Source organism: Neoarius graeffei, chromosome 12 (genome assembly GCF_027579695.1).
Source record: "Neoarius graeffei isolate fNeoGra1 chromosome 12, fNeoGra1.pri, whole genome shotgun sequence".
In the NCBI taxonomy this organism is placed as follows: domain Eukaryota; kingdom Metazoa; phylum Chordata; class Actinopteri; order Siluriformes; family Ariidae; genus Neoarius; species Neoarius graeffei.
Genome location: NC_083580.1, coordinates 30,191,091 through 30,214,066, shown reverse-complemented (window position 1 = coordinate 30,214,066; position 22,976 = coordinate 30,191,091). Strand labels below are relative to the sequence as shown.

The 22,976-nt window shown below is 40.4% G+C and overlaps 1 protein-coding gene across 2 annotated transcripts in view; it reads left to right on the top strand.

Annotated features, from left to right (window-relative positions):
* The window catches only part of rexo4 (REX4 homolog, 3'-5' exonuclease), a 61,379-nt gene extending 45,445 nt beyond the window's left edge, over positions 1-15,934 (top strand). Inside the window, exons 4-10 of one of the 2 annotated variants that reach the window (XM_060935776.1) lie at positions 10,081-10,245; positions 10,743-10,936; positions 11,409-11,497; positions 11,587-11,661; positions 11,766-11,840; positions 11,974-12,108; positions 15,735-15,823. In XM_060935776.1, coding sequence (XP_060791759.1) covers positions 10,081-10,245; positions 10,743-10,936; positions 11,409-11,497; positions 11,587-11,661; positions 11,766-11,840; positions 11,974-12,087 — 712 coding nt within the window. In that variant the 3' untranslated portion in view covers positions 12,088-12,108; positions 15,735-15,823. Of the gene's footprint in view, positions 1-10,080; positions 10,246-10,742; positions 10,937-11,408; positions 11,498-11,586; positions 11,662-11,765; positions 11,841-11,973; positions 12,109-15,734 lie in introns of both variants that reach the window. The other variant, XM_060935775.1, reaches the window with a different exon arrangement.
* Positions 15,935-22,976: the final 7,042 nt, after the last annotated feature.

The window sequence follows — 22,976 nt, the reverse complement described above, 5'->3', positions numbered from 1 at the left end:
CCTCCACAGGTACTCAACTATGTTAGGAGCGCTGCATGGTGAGTTTTCAAGGCGATTTGAAGATTTCAGAACAATGGAGGGTGAGAGATGCAGATGATTTCCTGTCCCTTAACCTGTGATGTGGATAATGCACCCAGTGATGTTCAGCTGGAACTCCTTGACCTGCAGTCTCATGCATACTGGCAGAGCACTTTAAGTCAGGAACACTGCTGGATTTTTACTCTTCTCTCAAGGAGGAGAAGTTTCCAAACATGAGGAGACATGCTCAGATGTTTGTTCTCTTTGGCTCTACCTATATATGTGAACAAACATTTTCAGTGATGAAGTTTAACAAATCCAGGTATAGATCCTCTCTCACCAATGATCATTTGTCAGCTGTGCTTCGCATCTCCACCTCATTCAACCTGACTTTGATGCACTTGTCAAAGACCAACAGAGACTAGATTTCTCTCACTGAACAAATAAACTGAAAAACATCAAATGATTAGACTGCAAATGTGGGTATCATTATTATAATATGATGTATCTTGTTTGATATTTGGAGTAGAAAGACAATATTGTGATGTCTTTATTGTGTTTTGGGGTGAATGTGACTGAAAAAAATGGTACAAACGTTCACATTTTGTTAACCATTGTTTTGGGAAATTTGATTGAATAAATGACATTTTTTGTAAGGCAACCTTGTTTTTTCCATACTCTTACCAGCCTTAGCAGCTTGTAAAAACAATGTTATTTACTGCTTTATGTAAAGAAATACAATTAATATTATGCAGAATTTAGTTCAGCCTTTTGGTCCGGCCCTCCACAAAATTTTCTGTTTCTCATGTGGCCCCATGGAAAAAATAATTGCCCACCCCTGCGCTACATTATCTAAGATATGGCGGAATGTTGACTCTAAGCATTCAGTTGCCTGATCAAGTTCTGCAGGGGCTGACAGTGACCCAATCAAAGTTGATAACTCTGGGAGATCATCTATAAAGCTCTGTGCAGTAGTTGACGTGAATGTACGTTTAATACAGTAGCGTGGTGAGGTGCATATATTATTACTCAGACATAGTTTGAATGAGATGAGATAATGATCTGAGAACTTTGGACTATGGAAGTATGACTATATTTTCTATGTTTAACCCGAATGTTAGTATTAGATCAAGGGTGTGACCACCGTTATGGGTCGGTCCTATGACATTCTGATTAATCCCTACTGAATCTACAATGGACACAAAGGCTGTTTTCAAAGGGTCTTCTGGGTTATCGACATGAATATTAAAATCTCCGACAACTAAAGCTTTGTCTAAGGAAATAACCAGGTCTGAGATAAAATCTGCAAATTCAGAAAGAAACTCAGAATATGGCCCTGGGGGCCTGTAAATAATAAGTAACGGAATTAACCAGGTAGACTTATTTTTCGAGGCTACATACATTGTATAAGTATGAAGAACTTCAGATGTATTAAATTTATAACCAGGTTTTTGTGTTACACCTAGACAATCATTATAAATAAACACAACGCCGCCTCCTCTGCCAGTTAGACAAGGCTGATGTATAGAACTGTATCCAGGAGGACTCGCTTCATTTAATGCGCTATATTCATTTGGCTTAATCCATGTTTCAGTTAAAATACATTAAACTCCTGATCAGTAATGGGTTCATTAACCATTAGCGCTTTAGATGTAAGAGATCTAATATTTAATAGCCCCACCTTTAGATCAAAGGTGCTGGCAGCAGCTGTACAGTCAGTATGATCTAATTTTATATTGATTAGGTTACTGGAACAAACTCTGAGTGGTGCTCTCTATCGCATTACAGACTATGTCTTAGCAATCTAGAATACAGAGCCCTACATGATTATTGGCACCCCTTGTAAAGATTAGTAAATAGGATTAGAAAAAAAAAATCACCTTTTGGTAAAGCAGCTTCATCTCACACTGGGAAAAAAAAATTGAAAAATCTAACCTATTTTTGAAACAAATTTATTCAGAAAAAAAACAAATCCCTCAAGAAATAATTATTTTTAAAAAACACGTGACACTATTATTGGCACCCCTGGAAATTATAGGGAACACAATGTAACTGAACTTTGTTTCCCATTTAAATTGTACATTTTTGAGTTGATTGGAGTGTGAGGGAGCTTTTAAACTGTAATCCCTGACTTCCTGATTAACTCTGATACAACTATGAGATGACACAAAGGCCAAATTCCCTTAGTCATCCATCAATCATAACCTGCTGTAAGCTATATCGCCATGCCACATTGGGATGGGGCCAGAGCATACTACAGCATTGGACATTGCCTTCGCTAATTTAAACACCGCTACAAAGTTACTCTTGGTAACCTCAGACTGACGAAGGCGTATATCATTAGCTCCTGCATGGATAACTATCTTTGAGAACCTGTGCTTGCCTAGGACCCTAAGATTACCTGCTATGTCTGGCACCCTGGCTCCCGGTATACACTTAACTAAAGCTGCTGGTGCTCCTAAAGGCTGAGCTAATTTCACATGCCATATGATAGAATCCCCTATAACCAGAGCTCTTTCAGGTTTCTCAGCGGGTGCATCACTAAGGAGAGCAAACCTGTTCGGAGAGCAAACCTAGTCAGCAGAAAAGGTCTCTTCACCCTGCTCCAGAAGATTGGATGTCCCCCAAAGCTCCTGAGGTTGATCATTTCATTTCATGATGAGATGAAGGGGACTGCTTATCCTCTGCTGCTGTATGACGGCTCATCCTCGGACCCCTTCCCAATCAAGAATGGGGTAAAGCAAGGATGCGTGCTTGTACTGACGCTCTTTGGCATCATCTCACTGCTGCTCGGCCACGCCTTCAAGCATTCGGATGATGGAGTCTTCCTCCACACCAGAAGTGATGGCAATCTCTTCAACCTGGCCCGCCTCCGAGCAAAGACCAAGGTGTAGCAGGTTCTCATCCGTGAGCTGCTGTTTGTTTACGATACTGCCCTGACCACCTACATGGAGGAAGCCCTACAACGCCTCATCTCCAGCTTTGACGTTGCTTGCACAGGGTTTGGTCTAACCATCAGCTTAAAGAAATCCAATATCTTGGGCCAAGACGTCACCAGCACTCCCTGTATCTCCATCGGTGACCATACGAGTGGTGGAGAATTTCACTTACCTTGGCTCCATCATCTCTAGCCACCTCTCCTTGGATGTTGAGCTGAATACCAGGATCGGCAAGGCATCCTCAGGAATGGCTCGCTTGTAGAAGAGTGTGGGACAACTCCATGTTGACAACCAACACAAAGATGAAAGTGTATCAGGCCTGTGTACTGAGCACTCCCCCCATGGAAGCAAAATTTGGACCCTACAGTCTGGCCAGGAATGCAGACTGGAACACTTTCCACCTGCGCTGCCTCAGATGACTACTGGGAATCACATGGCAGGATAGTGTTCCAAACTCTGAAGTTCTAGCCAAAGCTAAAACAGAGCTTGTTTGCTCTCCTCACCCAACGATGACTGCACTGGCTCGGGCACGTAAGCCGAATGAACGACTGCCATATTTCAAAAGACGTGCTGTACGGCGAGCTGGCTGCTGGCTCCAGACCTGCAGGAAGGCCTGTCCTTCGATTCAAAGATGTTTGCAAATGTGACCTCTGAGCAGGCGACATCAACCCAGTGGACCTGGAGACTGTGACAGCCGACCGTGATAGCTGGCGTCTCACCATCAATACTGGAGTCCAGACAGCAGAGAAGAGGAGAGTCGAGCAGTGGGAGGAGAGAAGACTGCACAGACTCAAGGCTGACTCGGCACCCGCAGAGACAAACAATGATGACTACACCTGCAGCAACTGCAACAGAGTCTGCCGCTCCAGGATTGGACTGTACTGTCACAGTCGACACTGCAACTCAACAAAAGACTGATCCGGGCACTTCTCCGTTGTCTTCTGAGACAGAAGGATGAGAAAGAGAGAGAGATTTTTTTTTTTTTTTAAACATGCATGCATACAGTGCCTTGCAAAATTATTCATCCCCCTTGGTGTTTATCTTGTTTTGTTGCATTACAAGCTGGAATTAAAATGGATTTTTGGGGGATTAGCACCATTTGATTTCCACAATATGCCTACCATTTTAAAGGTGCAATTTTTTGGCGGGTGACGCAAACAATAAGATGAAAAAACAGAAATCTGGAGTGTGCATAGGTATTCACCCCCTTTCATATGAAACCCCTAAATAAGAGCTAGTCCAACCAATTCACTTCATAAGTCACATTAGTTGATTGCACACAAATGGATCTTAGTGTCATGTGATCTGTCACATGATGTCTGTATAAATCAAATCAACCTGTTCTGGAAGGATTCTGACTCTGCTACACTACGAGGCAAGCAACATGAGAACGAAGGAGCACTCCAAACGGGTCAGAGACAAAGTTGTGGAGAAGTATAGATCAGGGTTGGGTTATAAAAAAAATAATCCCAAACTTTGAATATCCCAGGGAGCACCATTAAATCCATTATAGCAAAATGGAAAGAACATGGCACCACTGCAAACCTGACAAGAGAAGGCCGCCCATCAAAACACAGACCAGGCAAGGAGGGCATTAATCAGAGATGCAACAAAGACACCAAAGATAACACTGAAGGAGCTGCAAAGACCCACAGCGGAGATGGGAGTATCTGTTCATAGGACCACTTTCAGCTCTACACCCTACAGAGTGGCGCTTTATGGAAGAGTGGCCAGAAAAAAGCCATTGCTGAAGAAAACACCTTTTGGGCAAACTCCAAATCATGTGGCAGACTCCCCAAACACATGAGTCTCTGGTCAAGTGAGATGAAAAATTGAACTTTTTGGCCGTCATGGGAAATGCAATGTGTGGTACAAACCCAACACCCTGAGAACACCATTCCTACAATGAAGCATGGTGGTGGCAGCATCATGCTGTGGGGGTATTTTTCATTTGCAGGGACAGGAAAGCTGGTCAGGACTGAAGGAAAGATTACTAAATCCAGGGCAGTTCCGGAGGAAAACCTGTTTGAGTCAGCCAGAGGTTTCAGACTGGGATGAAGGTTTTTTCGTCTCCATTGCTCCGTGTTCCGCATCCTTCTCTACCACACCTGCCACTTTCATGTCCTCTCTCACTACATCCATGTATCTCCTCTTTGGCCTTCCTCATTTTCGTGTGCCTGGCAGCTCTATCCTCAACATTCTCCTTCCAACATACTCTGCATCTCTTCTCAGGATGTGCCCATACCATCTCGGTCTCATCTCTCTTAGCTTAATTCCCAAGCTCTCCACATGTGCTCTCCCTCTGATGTGCTCATTCCTTATCCTGTCCAACCTGGTCATTCCTATCGCAAACCTTAACCTCCTCAACTCCGCCACCTCCAACTTTGCCTCCTGTCTCTTCATTAAGGGTATGGTCTCCAATCCATACATCACAGCTGGTCTCTCACTACTGTCTTATACATCTTACCTTTCACTTTTGCTGGGACTTTCCTATCACAAATGACTCCTGAAATCCTTCTCCAACTGCTCCACCCTGCCTGCACTGTCTTTCTCACCTCACTCTCACAGCCCCCATTTTCCTGCACAGTTGACCTCAGGTACTTGAATTCACCAACTTTCTTTACGTCTACTCCTTGCATCTTCACTATACTCTCATCCCTATTCTCATTGATGCACATGTATTCTGTTTTGCTACTGCTGACCTTCATTCCTCTTCGTTCCAATGCATACCTCAATCTCTCCAAACTCAGCTCAACCTCCTTTCTACTTTCACCACCTATTGCAATATCATCCGCAGACATCATGTTCCATGGTGACTCTTGCCTCACTTCATCTGTCAAGCTATTCTTCAGTATGGCAAATAAGAGAGGACTCAAAGCAGATCCTTGATGAAGTCCTACCTTCACCTTGAACCATTCAGTTGTTCCAACTGCACACCTCACTGCTGTTTCATTGTTCTCATACATGTCTTGCACCACTCTGATAGACTTCTCATTCACTCCACTCTCATACAATACCATAACTCATCTCTCGGCACTCTATTGTATGCTTTCTCCAGGTCTACAAACACACAATGTAGCTCTGTCCTTCCCTGTATTTCTCCATTAACATTCTTAAAGCAAAAATTGCATCCGACGTGCTCTTCCTTGTCATAAACCTGTACTGCTGTTCACAGATTGCTACCGCTCTTCTCAATCTCTCCTCCAATACCCTTTCCCATAACTTCATGGTGTGGCTCATCAGTTTTATCCCTCTAATTACTGCAGCTCTGTACATCTCCCTTGTTCCTGTATATTGGGACTAGCGCGCACTCTATTCATTTGGCATTTTCTCATTCTCTTGGATCTTATTAAACAATCTCGTTAGGAACTCCACAGCCGTCTCACCCAAACATCTCCAAGCCTCAATCGGGATACCATCTGGTCCGACTGCTTTCCCAGTCTTCATTCTTTTTATGGCTGCCCTCACCTCATCCTTACTAACCAACTCTACTTCCTGATTTGCTGTCTCCAACGACTCTGACCTTTTCACTCTTGGATTCTCCTCATTTAATAAATCCTCAGAGTACTCTTTTTCCACTTTCTTAATACACTCTCTGTCAGCACATTTCCATTTACATCTTTCATCACTCTTACCTGCTGTACATCCCTCGCTTCCCTGTTCCTCTGCCTAGCTAGTCTGTACAGGTCTTTCTCTCCTTCTTTGGTCTCCAGTCTTTTGTACAGCTCCTGGTATGCACCTGCCTTCATTACTGCTCTTTTTGCCTTCTGTCTCATCTCTCTGTATAACCACCTGTTTTCAGGTTCCATCCATCCGTTTCTTGTCTTCCTTCCTGATGACCACCCTAGTACCTTCATTGCTGCCTCTCTTACTAGTATAGCGGTAGTATCCCAATCTTCTGGCAGACTTCCATTACCACTCGGTGCTTGTCTCATTTCTTCCCTAAACTCCTTCTGATGTTCAACCTCTTCTAGTTTCCACCACTTTAATCTTTGGCGCCACGATTTCATGCTTCCTCTTTTTCACTTTCAAGCTCATCCTGAATACTACCACTCGATGTTGTCTAGCTACACTCTCCCCTGCCATCACTTTACAGTCTCCAATCTCCTTCAGGTTACCCATTCTGCAGAGCATGTAGTCTACCTGTGTAGATCTTCCTCCACTCTTAAACGTCACCCTGTGCTGCTCTTTCTTCTCTATGTATTGACTTTTGCCAAATTCATCCTCTTTGAAAAATCAACCACCATTTGCCCTTCCACATTTCTCTCTCTGACACCATATCTGCCCATCATGCCCTTATCTCCTCTGTTTCCCTCGCCAACATGTCCGTGTGTGTGTGTATCATAAAAAAAAATTATTATAAAAAACGTAATCATTTGCATTGACAAACCTGATTTATCAATTAAATAAGACCTGAGCCAGGAGAGGGCTGTTCTTTTAACTCTTACATTTTCTGGCCTATCAAGGAGAATAGTATGATCAGTGGTGTCAAAAGCTGCCTAAGCTAAAGACCCGTGATCTCTGATCCCTCAGATGGCACTGCATCAATAAGTATTCATTTATAGCTGATATAACCACAAGCTCAGGATTACTTTGGCAAAATTTTGTCAAGCAGTACAATATGGAGTTATCCACAAATGCCAATTAAACCTCGTCTCGTCTTCTTCCACTTATCCGGGACCGGGTCGTGGAGGCAGCAGTCTGAGCATGGAAGCCCAAACTTCCCTTTCCCCAGACACCTCGGCCAGCTCCTTGGGAAGAACACTGAGGTGTTCCCAGGCCAGCCAAGAGACATAGTCCCTCCAGCGTGTCCTGGGTCTTCCCCGGGGCCTCCTCCCGGGGGGACATGCCTGGAACACCTCCCCAGGGAGGCGTCCAGGAGGCATCCGAAAGAGATGCCCGAGCCACCTCAGCTGATTCCTCTCGATGTGGAGGAGCAGCGGCTCTACTCCAAGCTCCTCCCAAGTGACTGTGCACCCTATCTCTAAGGGAGTGCCCAGCCACCCTGCGAAGGAAACTCATTTCGGCCTCTTGTATCCGCGATCTTGTTCTTTCGGTCATTACCCAAAGCTCATGACCATAAGTGAGAGTCGGAACATAAATCGAGAGTTTCGCCTTTTGGCTCAGCTCCTTCACCACAACGGACCGGTAAAGCAACCGCATCACTACGGAGGCTGCACCGATCCGCCTGTCGATCTCATGCTCTATCCTTCCCTCACTTGTGAACAAGATCCTGAGATACTTAAACTCCTCCACTTGAGGCAGGACTTCTCCACCAACCTGGAGAGGGCAAGCCACCCTTTTCCGGTCGAGAACCATGGCCTCGGACTTGGAGGTGCTGATTCTCATCCCAGCCGCTTCACACTCGACTGCAAACCGCCCTAGTGCATGCTGAAGGTCCTGGTTTGAAGAAGCCAACAGCACAACGTCATCTGCAAAAAGCAGAGATGAAATCCTGTGGTTCCCAAACAGGATTCCTTCCAGCCCCTGGCTGCACCTAGAAATTCTGTCCATAAAGATTATGGACAGAACTGGTGACAAAGGGCAGCCCTGCCGGAGTCCAACATGCACTGGGAACAGGTCTGACTTACTGCCGGCAATGCCAATTAAACCTTTGCTGTACGGAAATGAAGCCTTATGTTAACTGTGTCCAGAAGCGCCATCGACATCTGGGATGGGCTATCACACAGTGGAAATGTGAATTGTGGTCAGACAAATCGGTATTCCACATCTTTTTTGGAAGAAATGTGTACCGTCGGTGGGGGGTTTATAGCATCAACGAAGCTGACTTTATGTTAGGACTGTTAATGTTATAGTCATGATGTCTGTTGTTGCCCGGATGGGGATGGGTTCCCTTTTGAGTCTGGTTCCTCTCAAGGTTTCTTCCTCCTGTCATCTGAGGGAGTTTGTCCTTGCCACCGTTGCCACAGGCGTGCTCACTGGGAATAGATTAGGGATAAAACGAGCTCGTATTTTAAGTTGCTTAAATTCTGTAAAGCTGGTTTGTGACTGTTTATTTTTAAAAGCTCTATACAAATAAACTTGACTTGACTACCGGACCAAAGACGGAAACCAGCAACAAGTCCAAAACCCAGGATCTGTCATGGTATGGGGTTGACTTGGCAACATTAATGCAGAAATGTACACTGAGATTTTGGAGCAATATATTTTGCCTTCAGGACAACATCTTTTCCAAGGATATTTCAACAAGACAATGCAAAACCACTTTCTGCACACATTACAAAGGCATGGTTGTGGAAGAAGAGGGTGCCTGTCCTGCCATTCCCAAAAGAGAATGTTTGGCAAATTTTGAAATGAGAAGTATGACAACAACCCTGTACTCTTGCGCACCTTAAGATCAGTTTGCAAGAAGAATGGGACATCATAACACCTGAAACACTGAGTGTTTTCAGTCCCTAAACATCTTTTAAGTGTTGTGAGAAGGAATGGCAATATTATAAGGTGATAAATGTTTTACTGTCCTGGCTTTTTATTTATTTATTTTTTTTAAATATGTTGCAAGAATCAGAATTGAAAAAAAGTCAAATCAGTGAGGTAAAACATCAAATGATACAGGTCAAAAATTATTTCCAAATTGTTTTCAGTTTTTAATTTTAACATACCATCCCAACAACTTCTGATTTGGGGTTGTCTATGGATCACAGGAAAGAAGCATAATATCAAGCTACATCGGTAATGATGAGCTTGTTACTGTAGTTAAATAAAATCTGATCAGAAACATTACAGCTGCTTTTTTTTAAAATACTGGCCTTTGTATATTGCTGCTAAGCCTGTCAGAAAAAGGACCTTCTGTAAAGAGTGAGAAATTTTTGTACATGTTGCATTTTGCTAACTACTGAAGGTTTTTGTGCTGGTGGAGAAAAAAATTCCAGCCAGAGATATTAATCAGGACATCTGTAAGATTGTAATGGAGCAGTTCATTTTCTGCACTCTTTTAATAAAGCCCAACCTGTATGTTCCAACTTGACTCATATAGTGCCTGGAAATTCAGGGTACTTTTAGTACTGCACTGGCTGTTTGGAGGATACTGGGTATATTGCTAAGCCAAGCTGTGCTGAACATCTGATGAAAAAACGCTAATAAGCTCTCTCTTCCTGTTAAGGCCAGATATCTGGTTTGACGACATCGACCCTGAGGACATTGAGGCCGCTCTGGGCTCAGAGGCTGCTAATATTGTGAGGAAGAGGAATGGAGTAACTAAAGCAGATGCCAACATTACACAAAGGAGCACGGAACAGTTGCTGGTCAAGGGGAGCACTTGTGATGGGTACAGAAGAAAATTATGCAAAATTATACCTGGCTTGAACTCTGGAGTTCTATTAGTTTGTCTTCTGCTATGTGTTACTGGCAGAAGACAAGCTAATGTACTGCAGCTACTATGGTACATATCCTTAAATATCCTGTGGTACATATCCTAAAGCAGCTATAACACTTTTTTTGTTTGTGGTTAGAGTGCTAGGAGTCATGTAAACTGCAGAATACTGGGATGCCCTGTGGTGGCAAAAGACATGGTAGTTATCGCAATTTGGATGTAGCCTGTGACTTTTTGATCTTATTTCTCCTCTTTAAAACATTTATACACAAAAACAGTCACTGATGAAGGGACAACTTGCATTTTCTATTTCAGAAGAAATTTTATTGGAATTTCCAGAGCACTAGAGCATTATTGGAAAATGCTGTGTGTTCTGGTATTTGTAGCCATTTTTAATATTTTCTGGGTTTTTTTGTTTGTGTCCGTACCACCACCCCCCGATTGACTGACAGATTGACACGGACCATTGCTATGGATTGTGAGATGGTAGGAGTGGGGCCTGGAGGAGAGGAGAGCATGTTGGCACGCGTCTCCATTGTCAACTACTTTGGCAAGTGTGTTTATGACAAATATGTTAAACCAACAGAGAAAGTCACTGACTACAGGACAGCTGTGAGTGGGATTCGGCCTGGTGACATTGAACACGGTAAGCAAAATAAATTATATTTTTAGCATTATAAAGTAGTCAACAGTCACCTTCATATTATCACCACATGGCTGGCCAGATATCGTGACCATTTTTAATTGTATCTATATGTTAAAATAAATTGAACTCCTGTATATAGTAATGTAAATCCAGTTGTAATCCACTGCCAAGTTCATAAGTTATTTAAAAACTGAGTAGTTAAGACAGAATACATTATTTTAGAGGTTAGTGTGACTATCCTATCTGCTGATCATGTGCATTTTTTTTTAAGTGACAATTTATATTTTGTTCAAACTGCAGAACATATATTGCTTACATTTTTACTACAATTTATTTTATTGAAAAATGATGTAATAAAGTTGTCACACTTTTTTACTCATAAAATAAAGCAAGTCTTGATATTGACTTGGAACTTTCAACCTTACTGTTTATATTTTGTTTTATAATTGGTATTCGTATTCATGTTTCACAGGGGAAAACTTCAAAATAGTCCAACAGGAAGTAGCTAAGATTCTGGAGGGACGAATATTAGTGGGACATGCCATCCATAATGACCTGAAGGTGCTGTACACCACTGAATTCAAGCTGAATGTGAATTTTATATATAAATGTAAGTCATTAAGATTTGCTTATTCTTTTCTCTCATACAGATTTTGTTACTGGATCACCCAAAAAGAAATACAAGAGACACTCAGAAGTACAAACCATTTAAGAAGATTGTAAAGGTAATGACAGTTTTCTGAATATATTTCAAATAGAGTCTTTACTGAGCTACTTATAGACATGAACATAAATATTGAAAATGTCTCTCTCACCATCTTGCACGTAGAGTGGACGTCCAGCGCTGAGGGTTTTGTGTCAAGAGATTCTGAATGTGAAAGTACAGCAGGGAGAGCACTCGTCTGTATGTACCTCTTTAGTTCTATTAAAGTACAGTACATGTACAGTCTTACAGGGGTGTACACATTTCTGTTGCACTATTCAGGCACTCCACTTGCCCAGTGTTTTTGTAAATTACTTTGGATTTTGACTTGCAGTCCCCTCCAAAAAATATTGGAACGGCAGTGCCCATTCTCTTGGTTTTGGAAGGCGTTGGGGTTTGGCTTCAGAAGAAATGGACATTTCAGCTTTCATTACCTGATTACATCTAGATGTGTTAAACAACTTAAAACGTGGGTCCTGAAGCTGTTATTTTGGACATCATGTTGTGGTCCAACACTACACAAGTTGTTTATCATATGGAAGTGTATAAAATGCATATTAATTTTGCATAATACTGTTATTAATATTAATAATAATCAATTGCCTGTGGCTAATGTTGGATACTCCTCATTTACTCTCTCAGATATCAGGAAATAAATCAAATTGCATATTGGGTTGTTAAGGTTGTACCTTATAGGTCTTATAAGGTCTTAGGTGGAAAATATTGGTTTATTAAATGCAATGTATGTGCTTAATCAAGTGCAAAATTATTCACATGACAAAATGGGCCACTAGATAAATGTGTCCACATAATCCAAAGTGCAATTTACCTAGCTTAATAAAACCAACACTGCCCCAAATATTGACTTATAAACTGTGCACTCAATATGAAAAAAAAATGCACAACTCGGCAGCAGATAAAATAAGCTGCTCTGTAATAGTGTGAGGTGTTTTTGTTGTGGGTGGTTGTCGTGTTGTGTGGGGTTTTTTTTTGTTTGTTTTGGTATTTTGAAATGTGGTGATTTGAGTTTGTATGATATGCAGAGTACTTGCTCCTGAACATTGCACATGTTTTTGATCATTTTTCTGAGACGTTGCTTTGTCTTAAAATAATTCAGCTGGCCTGTTTTTATGGCTTGAGTATTTTGTTTCTAAATAGCTTATGAATGTCATGCTTTCCACAGTGTATAACGTACCAAACGAAATATAGTGGTCTGGAAAAACTATGCTTGTCATATTTTCATTGACCTTGCATAGGTTTCGTTTTTTTTTTTTTTATTAATACAGCCTTTTTTCAGAAGAGGGAATTTCACTCCATTTTTTTAATGTTGGCACCAATTGTTTACAGATGAATTGGTGCCAAAGTTGACAGTGTTTGTTTGGATGTACAACAAAAAATTTTAATTGGCTACTCGGGGCTTACCGTTGTTTTTCCTTTTTTTGAAACTGTAATTTGCTTTGTCACATTTTTTTTCCATGGTTTTCCTTGTCGTGATATTTTATCATTTTGCAACATTTTTTCCACAGCAATCCATAACCCAATCTTAAAGGGCCTTTGACCCACCAGTTGAGAAACGATGACTTAGAACAGCGTTTCTCAACCTTTTTTCAGTCACGGCACCCTTCAGAAGTATGCAAATTCTCAAGGCACCCCCATATAAAATATACGCAGTCACACTGACCATACGCTGACCCTGGCAGTGACGTTGTGACATGGGAAAGGGGGCCGTGAGACAAATTTTGATGATGCATTAGGTGGCGATGATCTGCATTAGTGTAACTATCATTTTTTGGAATTTTAATTCATTTTATTTATTTCTGTTAGAATATATAATTTCTTGACGGCACCTCTAACTAAGCTAGACGGCACCCATAAAGGCTGGGTTAGAACATGGCACCTTTCATTTGAACACCCTTTTTTTTTTCTCCAACCCCCCCACCCCACCCCCCCATGTCATCAAAAATATTGGACTATGTGATTAGATGCATGTTTCTTATTGTCAAGGTGTGTTCTGTTATATTGATTAAATAGTTAATAGCTCTGAATTTCTCATCATGGTTTGAGCCCTGGGTTTCACCTGTGAAAACTACTGTTTTGTTTTGTTGAGGGTTTTTTTGGGAGGGGGTTAGTTTTAAAAAAAAGAAACTAGTATGAAGACCAGAGAGCTTTTGAAGCTGAGAGAAAGGGAAATTGCCACCATTGTACAAGCATTGGGCATGGCCAATTCCACAATTTGGAATATCCTGAAAAACAAAGAAACCACTGTTGTACAAACAACCACATATCATATACATGGCCAAAGTCAGCAACATCAACTGATGACAGAAATATTGAGAGCTATGAAGAAAAACCCAAAAACGTCAACAACCTCCACAGGGCAGGGATGACTGTTACACAAGCCACCATTCAAAGAAGACTTTGAGAGTAATACAGAAATGGCTATGCCACATGGTGGAGTGAATGTCATGACTTGAACTTGTATGGCTGCTTCTGGAATGGGCTCACTAATCTTTTATTGATGGACATCTTGATGGTTTTGAGGAGAATGTTATTACCTCTTAATCACTGCTGTGCTGGGTCACCCTTGGGCAAGGTGTAATACCCTTAAGCCTCCCTCTGCTGGGGTTACAGCAGTCTGTCTATGGGTAAATAGTGAAGCCATGGCAGCAGGTGGTGGATCTCTGGCCTGTGCACCTGAGAAATCTTCACAGTAGTGGTCAGCTGGAATTTCATCAGTCACAACTGACACTGCGGGGCAGTCACTCCATTGACCATGCTGTCGGGATTCTTTTCCGACTGCTGGATCCATCAGTTGAGTGTGCCAGAGAGTGGGAAAAATACCAGCACAATGCTTTTCCCACTTTTAAACTCCTGTGCAGGTCCAACTGGCAACCTAAAGTCACAAAGCAACCGGCTCTCTTATGGTGCCAGCAGGTCTGGAATAGAGCTGGTAATAGAGCTGGTATGTAAAGTATAGAGGCAGTGCTGACCAAGCATCAACTTCACTGGACTGGACATGTAGTCAGGATGAACGATGATGGACTACCCAAAGCTGTATTCTATGGAGAACTCCATCAAGGGAAGAGGAGTGTTGGTAGGCCCAAGCACCACTACAAAGATTGCATCAAGTGACATCTGAAGGCAAGCAACATCAATGTGAAAACGTGGGAGGCAGCTGCTATGGACTGCTTTACCTGGCACCAGCATGTCAATCAATCAAAAAGATTGAATCCAGACTGCAAGAAGACTCCAAACTGCACAAAGAGCTCGTATTATAGATCGTGTACCAAACTCTAGTGAGCTCTGCTGCCAACACTGTGGGAGAGCATGTCTCTCATCACATGAACATACTTGTCAGTTGCATCATGCTCTTGTGGATTGACAGCTAGCCACGTCTTGATGGCAGCAGCAGTATGAATTTAAAAAAACTACAGAAATTCTGTCTGCCAATTTATAGAGAAATGCATCCAATCTAATGGGGAGGGACTTCCGTCATGTAACAAGACAACAACCCAAAATACACTGCCAACATAAAGGACTTCATCAGTGGGGGGAAAGCAGAAGGCTTTAGACTGGCCAAGTCAATCACTAGACCTTAATCCAGTTAAGCATGCATCTCACCTCCTGACAAGGAGAATGGAGGAAGGAAACCCCTCAAAACAAACAACTGAAAGATACAGCAGTACAAGCCTGGAAAAGCACCGCAAAAGAATAATGCAGCATTTGTTTGATGTCAGTGGGTCTCTGCCTTGATGCAGTTATTGCAAGTACGGAATATGCCACCAAATATTAAGCATTATTTACTTGGAGGCTTTTTTACCTGTTCTGACACCTTTTGCTTACTTATAAATTGGGTGATCTGCCACCAAAGGTGGCATATATGTTGTTCTAGATGTGAATACTGTATCAGGAAGTAAAAGATTAAATTCTGATCTATCATCTCATATTAATCTTTTGATCTCAAACCAAAATGTATTCAGGCTATCACAAAAACCAATAGAATTGGCCTTGCTGCTCCAATAATTTTAGAGGAGAGTGTACTTGTAACTTTAACTGTGCTTTGTGTATGTGTATCCCTGCATGTATGTATTATAGGTCCAGGATGCTCAGGCTGCCATGCGTTTGTACACACTGGTGAAGAGGAAGTGGGAGGTGGAGCTTAAAGCCAGCAGAGGTCAGACCACTACCCAGAAAAGCCCTCGCAAACCTAGAGCAAAAGCTGACTTGAGAACAGCTCAAATCCACAACACCGGGATAATGAAATGGAGTTGAAACTGAAACACGTATGCATACACCACAGAAAATAAGAGGAGAGTTCCAAGTGTTTCCAAAGCATGACATGAAGCAGAATTAGCAGTAAACCATTACTAGCACTTTTGTCTGTCTTATTATTAAAGTCTATCATGGCGTCTCCAGTTTTGGGGTCAGTTTAAACATCAAGGATTATACACACAAGCCTTTGGGTGAGTGCAAGTAAATAATGTGGAAACCGTACTAGGTGTATTTTTCTACTGCAGCCTTTTGGAAATGTTCCTCGTGTGTATGCACACCAGATCTATTTGTATTTCAGACACAGTGGCAATTTTGTCCAACAGTTTTGTTTTATTCTTCATTTTGAATACAGCCTTCTCTTAAGACATGAAATCTGAATAATAATGTAGTAGTATAGTTGGAGGGGTCATGGAAAACATTTTTTCCAGGTTTAGCACATGCGTATTGAATTTTCGTTGTAAACGGGGTTGTTCTAAGTAGCCTGATCTTATTTTATAAAGAACACCACTATTAGGTAAAAAAAAAATGGCTTACTGTGTGATATTGAGTGGTAGGGTTACTCATCGGTGTAAATTTGGATACAGCTCCACCACTAACTCAAACTCTATCTTCGACTGGTCACTGAGATTTTTGCTGCTGGAAAACATTCAGGCCCTAAAGTAATCTAAAGATTTGTATAGTCTTGTAATTCATTTCAATATGAAATAGTCATGAGCTGGCATCAGCCAATAACATAGTCCAGCTGGACAATGCTAACCTTTGGGGGATTGGTTTAACTATGCTAAACAATGGGATTTTGTCAATCAGATGAATTACATGTGCACTTGTTCATCTATCAGATACTTGTATTCAAAGTGACCTACTACTGAGGCAAAATCCAAGCAGATGGCTAAGCTTTATTAGTGCTGAGATTTGAACATAGCTTTCTGTCCACTAGCAGAGAACCTAAAGGAAAACTGATGTTTACAAAAAGAGAGGTCGTGCAGAAGTTGTGATGAAGTCCATTTCCAAACACTGCCCACATATTTAGCTGATTCTAATGAGTGATTGTCTGACAACATGGAAAGGATCCCTTTTATAAACATCAGAAAACAGGCAACATGTGGCAAGCAGTCATTTTCTACAGTTTTTTACAGTTATTGAGGTAAACAGACACAGGTGTATCTCTGTAGGGATGCTTTCCATGTTATCAGACATTACTTTGACACAGATGGTTGCCCTGCCAAATTTCACTGTATAGCCTTTATAGTGGCCGGTTATAGCGTTCTACTGGAATACTGGACTGATTTCAATTGTTTTTGTCCCTAGTAAATACATGGACCCAAAGAAATTGGGGGGGGGGGGGGGGGGGTTGTTGGGCTCAGGTTAAACAATCCTGGCATTTTGCTTTGGGCAGTACCTAAAGTTAATTAAAGTAGTCCCTTCAGTGTCGTGTGGAGATCTATGGCTATGATGCCTATTTTAATAAAGAATTGGGGCCATTGGTCAATTTACATGGAGGGAAAGTGTCAGTTTACATTGATTTTTATATTCTCGCTAAAAGAAGCTCCACACACTTTAATGCACATACACAACCTTCGAGAGTGCGCAAAAAAAAAAAACTGAAGGAAAGTTGATTTGGTTCTTTTCATTCATGCTTATTCAAAAATGTTAGTGTTTTTTCCTTTTATCATGTGAATCGGTTTTAAACTTAACACAGCTAACATGGTTAACAGTATCCAACTGGCTCTAACATGCTTTCATCCACCATTAGCCATGTTAGCATTTTCTGGGGGCACTAGGAAAAGAATACTTAGACAAGGTCGGGTAATAATGAATGGAAGCTAGCAGAACCTGAAAGCTGTTCACACATTGTACCAAAGTCGCGACATGCCCCAATACACAATCCTCCTCGGTCTTCTTTTCCTACAAGTTATGACATGGAAAAATCCCCAAAGCTGTAATTCATGAACGGTCCACTCTGCATACAATCTGTCGGTCTCCGTTTGATCACAAAAACAACAAAGGTTTCCAGAATCAACATTTCAGCAACTTCAAATCAATATCACTATCCCCTGCTGCCGATTTCCAAATCAAGCCAAAAAGTTAATCTATTCTGCTGGCAACAAAGGTTTGAAAATTGAAAATCACATGGTTGCATTCCTGCGTGCTGATTGGCCAAAGATCGAACAATGTTCGTGACCCTTACGCGCCGTGCTGTTTTACCTATCAGTATCCACCAATCAGCGCGCCCAACTAAACTTGAGAATAATGATTTGAAGCCACATAGTGTATCATAAATTTGGACTTTTTGTACTACTTGTTTAATTTCCAACCCTTCCAGACCATGACACGGTGTGTTGAGCGCCTTTAGTCTCGTTTTTGTTACTCTTTTTGACAGTACACATTCAAAACGTTGGGGTTTTTGTTTGTTTTTTTTATACAACAGAATAAGCAAAGAATATACAAACAACCAGATATCCCAGTTCATCAATAAAATATTAAAAGAAGGAAGTATAAAAAAGAAAAAATGATTCCAAAAGAGAGCAAGAAAAAATGGTCTAAGTGACCGACATTTTCAATTAACAAGGTCAGGTAATAATGAATGGAAGCTAGCAGAACCTGAAAGCTGTTCACACATTGTACCACAGTCTCGACATGCCCCAATACACAATCCTCCTCAGTCTTCTTTTCCTACAAGTTATGACATGGAAAAATCTGAATAGAATTTGATAAACTTATTTTTAAAAATGTATTTTAGAGACTCAGAATATTTTGTTTCAATTAAAAATAAAATGGAGTTGTTTTTGATATTTTGGCATTGTGCATATGAAATTTTCCTAACAAAATAAAAAGGTTTGCAATGTTACAAATATTTTGAAACACAAAACTGGAAATAATGTTGTTCCTTCATTACAAATCCTGTTTGAAGTATTGTTTAAAATATAACACAAAATGACCAATTACAAAATAAATGAATGACACCTTTTTTCAGTTTTACAGAGAGAACATTTGTCATCTGTTTCTAAAAATCTAGAAAGGTAAACATTTGTTGATGGATGTTGTGTAAAATTTTCAGATGTTTTCTAATTTTGTTTCATATTAAAAATTTAAAAGGAACAAGCGATGCTCTGTCAATTTATCTTTTAAAGTGAGAATTCCAGAAAGACTTTCCATGTGGTTTTACTTTCTTTGTGTTGTAAAACCATTTTTTTATGTTTGTTGGTACATTTATTACTCGTAAACTTGATGCCATTTATGTAAAGCATACAATGAGAGCTAGGAGTCTTGTGTTGCTTTTTATATCCTTTCATTAGTTCTAATAATCCATTAGGAATAGATTTAACTACTAAACCATATTCTTTGGGCTTGGCAGGAAACACTTTCTCCTTAAGGGAAGGCCTCATATGTATAGATGAAAGTCTTCCGGATTTACCCGGAAATCCGGATATTTGACAAAACTTGAAAATTTCCGGTTTTCCGAATGGAAAAATGTATTTTTCAGATTTTTCGCATTTTGTTTCATAGAAATTCGGTTTCGCAATAGCACGGCTTGTTTACGTTCGGCGACAGGGTGCCGCCATTTTTGTAGTCTCGCAATGCTTGCTGGTGTGTACGAGACCTTATATGCTTATACATACCTCATGTCATGTGAATGAGATTTTATCGCGATATCATGCTTTAGAAAACGCGGTCTTTCTTTTGTGTAACTATTTAATATCAGTTGAATTATTATTTTCTAAACATATATATGCAGTATTGCACATAAGATGTGACAGCATCACTTTAAGTTTTGACATCCAATAGTGAAAATTCTGAATTTAGAACAATGCACTCCTGAAAATTACTCATTAACTAGGGGAATTAAATTTGATATTTTTGACATGTTAATCATTAATGTACATGAAAGAAAAAGGCTTAAGTTATAACTTGTTTTAGTGAAAATAAGTACTATAATGCAGGGTTTTGCGTGTTATTAATTTTTTCTGGGGACGTTGCCCCGAACACACACACACCTTAGTTTGACTTTCAAAAGTTCAAGATTTTTTTCTGTGCTCCACTTTCATCTCGACATATGTCAGTATTTGACTGTCATCAAAAAGTTCTTTTATAAAGATTGTTTTTGTCAAACCAAGTTTGATAGATTTGTTCCTTTTAGTAGTATTTTCATTATTCCACATAATTTCTCTCCACACAAATCAATAATGTGAATAGCACAGGTAACATGCCAACCAATTGTTGGATAAAGTTTTATAGGAAGCTTTGTAACATTGTAATTACACATCAGTAAAAATATTAGACCACCCACTTCTTTAAATATATTGTGAGGGATGAAGTACCATAAAGAGTTAGGTACTTTTAAACATTCTTTAAGTCATTTCACCTTAAAGGTATAATTCAAGTCCAGCAGTTCAAAGCCACCCTCAACTTTGGATCCAGACAGTATCGCCTTCTTTAGATGATTATTTTTCCATACAAAGTTCGTGAATGTGTTGTTAATGTCTTTGACATGTTGAGTCCAAAACATTGAGAGAGCAGGGTAGACAAATCTTGAAACTCAGCTTTAGTCAGCAGAATCCTTCCTATAATGGACAGATCACTTTAGAGCCACATTTTTAAAATAGTTTGTCTTTTCCAATTTGGACGATAAATTGAGTTGTGGGTAGAAAAATATATTTGTGGGTAAATTACGACGAACAAGCCTTTATTTTGTCACTTTGCGCACGTGTGTGTGTATACACACAGAGATGAATATGTTTGGGTAAATTCTATGGATCTGTGATGCCTGCTGGAAGAGAACAGCAGGGAGGATTGGGAATTGAGCAGCTGCCGTTTGTTTACACCCAATACCAAAACTCGTAGCGTCCTACCAATCATCGCAAAGATGTGGACCAAAAGCCCAGAAATTCCTATTTACCCAGGCAAAAATGATACAGGATTTATCTTGTAGTATCCTGATCCCCATATCTTTAACCCAGCCACATATAAAAAGTTGTACTCCTCCATGCTCTTCCAGGTTTTCATTTGTTTGTCCGTGTAGAATGATGTCTGCAGCACCAGGTAGTCTGAGATGGCCAGGAACTCAACCACTGGATAATTTTCCAACTCAGAATGAATGAATGACTTTATTTAAACGTAAGTTGATCAGCAGAGCTGGTGGGGTTGTGCATGTACAGAGAGAAATAATTACAAATACAAAAGACTAAAATATACACAATTTAAAAAAAAAAGTAAATTCTGTTTATCTAATTATCTTCACATTAAGTTAATAGTATGCATACTGTTGTCTTTGTATTTAGTTACAGCTATAATAGGATCAAAAATTTATTCTGCTAATGTCAAATTTAGGTAGTAAATTTTTTTAATATAAAATCCTTCTTCGTTAGCATGTAGGGATCTATCCCACTGAGTGGTTTCCATATCCACTTCTTTTGAGTGTACTAGTTGGATTTAATAATTTGCTTGTTTGCTGTACACAAACATGGCAATAAGTTCTTGTGTTAATGGACCAGACTCCACTTTTGGATTATTAATCCCTTTTGAGTGAGAGTGCCTTGCATGCATGGTTTTATGTTGGCTCCTGGCACATCCATACAGTTTTAAGCACAATACCTACAATATAAAAAATTGCTTTATTGTATTTATTTAATTCCCATCTGTAATAGTGATGTTGCATCCCATTAATACACTTTACAATAGATTATTAGATTCTAATAGAATAGATGAGCCAAAATAGTTGGGGATCTTTTTAATGGGCCCCGACTCATTACAAGTATGAATAGGTGGGCCTCAAAGCAGAAAAGGTTGAGAACCCCTGCTTTACAGTGGTGCTTGAAAGTTTGTGAACCCTTTACAGTTTTCTAGATTTCTGCATAAATATGACCTAAAACCTCAGATTTTCACACAAGTCCTAAAAGTAGATAAAGAGAACCCAGTTAAACAAATGAGACAATATTATACTTGGTAATTTATTTATTGAGGAAAATGATCCAGTATTACATATGTTAGTGGCAAAAGTATGTGAACCTCTAAGATTAGCAGCTAATTTGAAGGTGAAATTAGAGTCAGGTGTTTTCAGTCAATGAGATGACAATCAGGTGTGAGTGGGCACCCTGTTTTATTTAAAGAACAGGGATCTGTCAAAGTCTGATCTTCACAACACGTTTGTGGAAGTGTATCATGGCATGAGCAAAGGAGATTTCTGAGGACCTCAGAAAAAGTGTTGATGCTCATCAGGCTGGAAAAGGTTTAAAAAAAAAAACATCTCTAAAGATTTTGGATTCCACCAATCCACAGTCAGACAGATTGTATACAAATGGAGGAAATTCAAGACCATTGTTACCCTCCCCAGGAGTGGTTGACCAACAAAGATCACTCCAAGAGCAAGGTGTGTAATAGTCAACGAGGTCACAAAGGAGCCCAGGGTAACTTTTAAGCAACTGAAGGCCTCTCTCACATTGGCTAATGTTCATGAGTCCACCATCAGCGGAACACTGAACAACAATGGTGTGCATGGCAGGGTTGCAAGGAGAAAGCCACTGCTCTCCAAAAAGAACATTGCTGGTCGTCTGCAGTTTGCTAAAGATCATGTAGACAAGCCAGAAGGATATTGGAAAAATGTTTTGTGGACGGATGAGACCAAAATAGAACTTTTTGGTTTAAATGAGAAGTGTTATGTTTGGAGAAAGGAAAACACTGCCTTCCAGCATAAGAACCTTATCCCATCTGTGAAACATGGTGGGGGTAGTATCATGGTTTGGGCCTGTTTTGCTGCATCTGGGCCAGGACAGCTTGCCCTCACTGATGGAACAATGAATTCTGAATTATACCAGCGAATTCTAAAAGAAAATGCCAGGACATCTGTCCATGAACTGCATCTCAAGAGAAGGTGGGTCATGCAGCAAGACAATGACCCTAAGCACACAAATTGTTCTAGCAAAGCATGGATAAAGAAGAATGAAGTTAAATGTTCTGGAATGGCCAAGTCAAATTCCTGACCTTAATCCAATCAAAATGTTGTGGAAGGACCTGAAGCAAGCAGTTCATGTGAGGAAACCCACCAACATCCCAGAGTTGAAGCTGGTC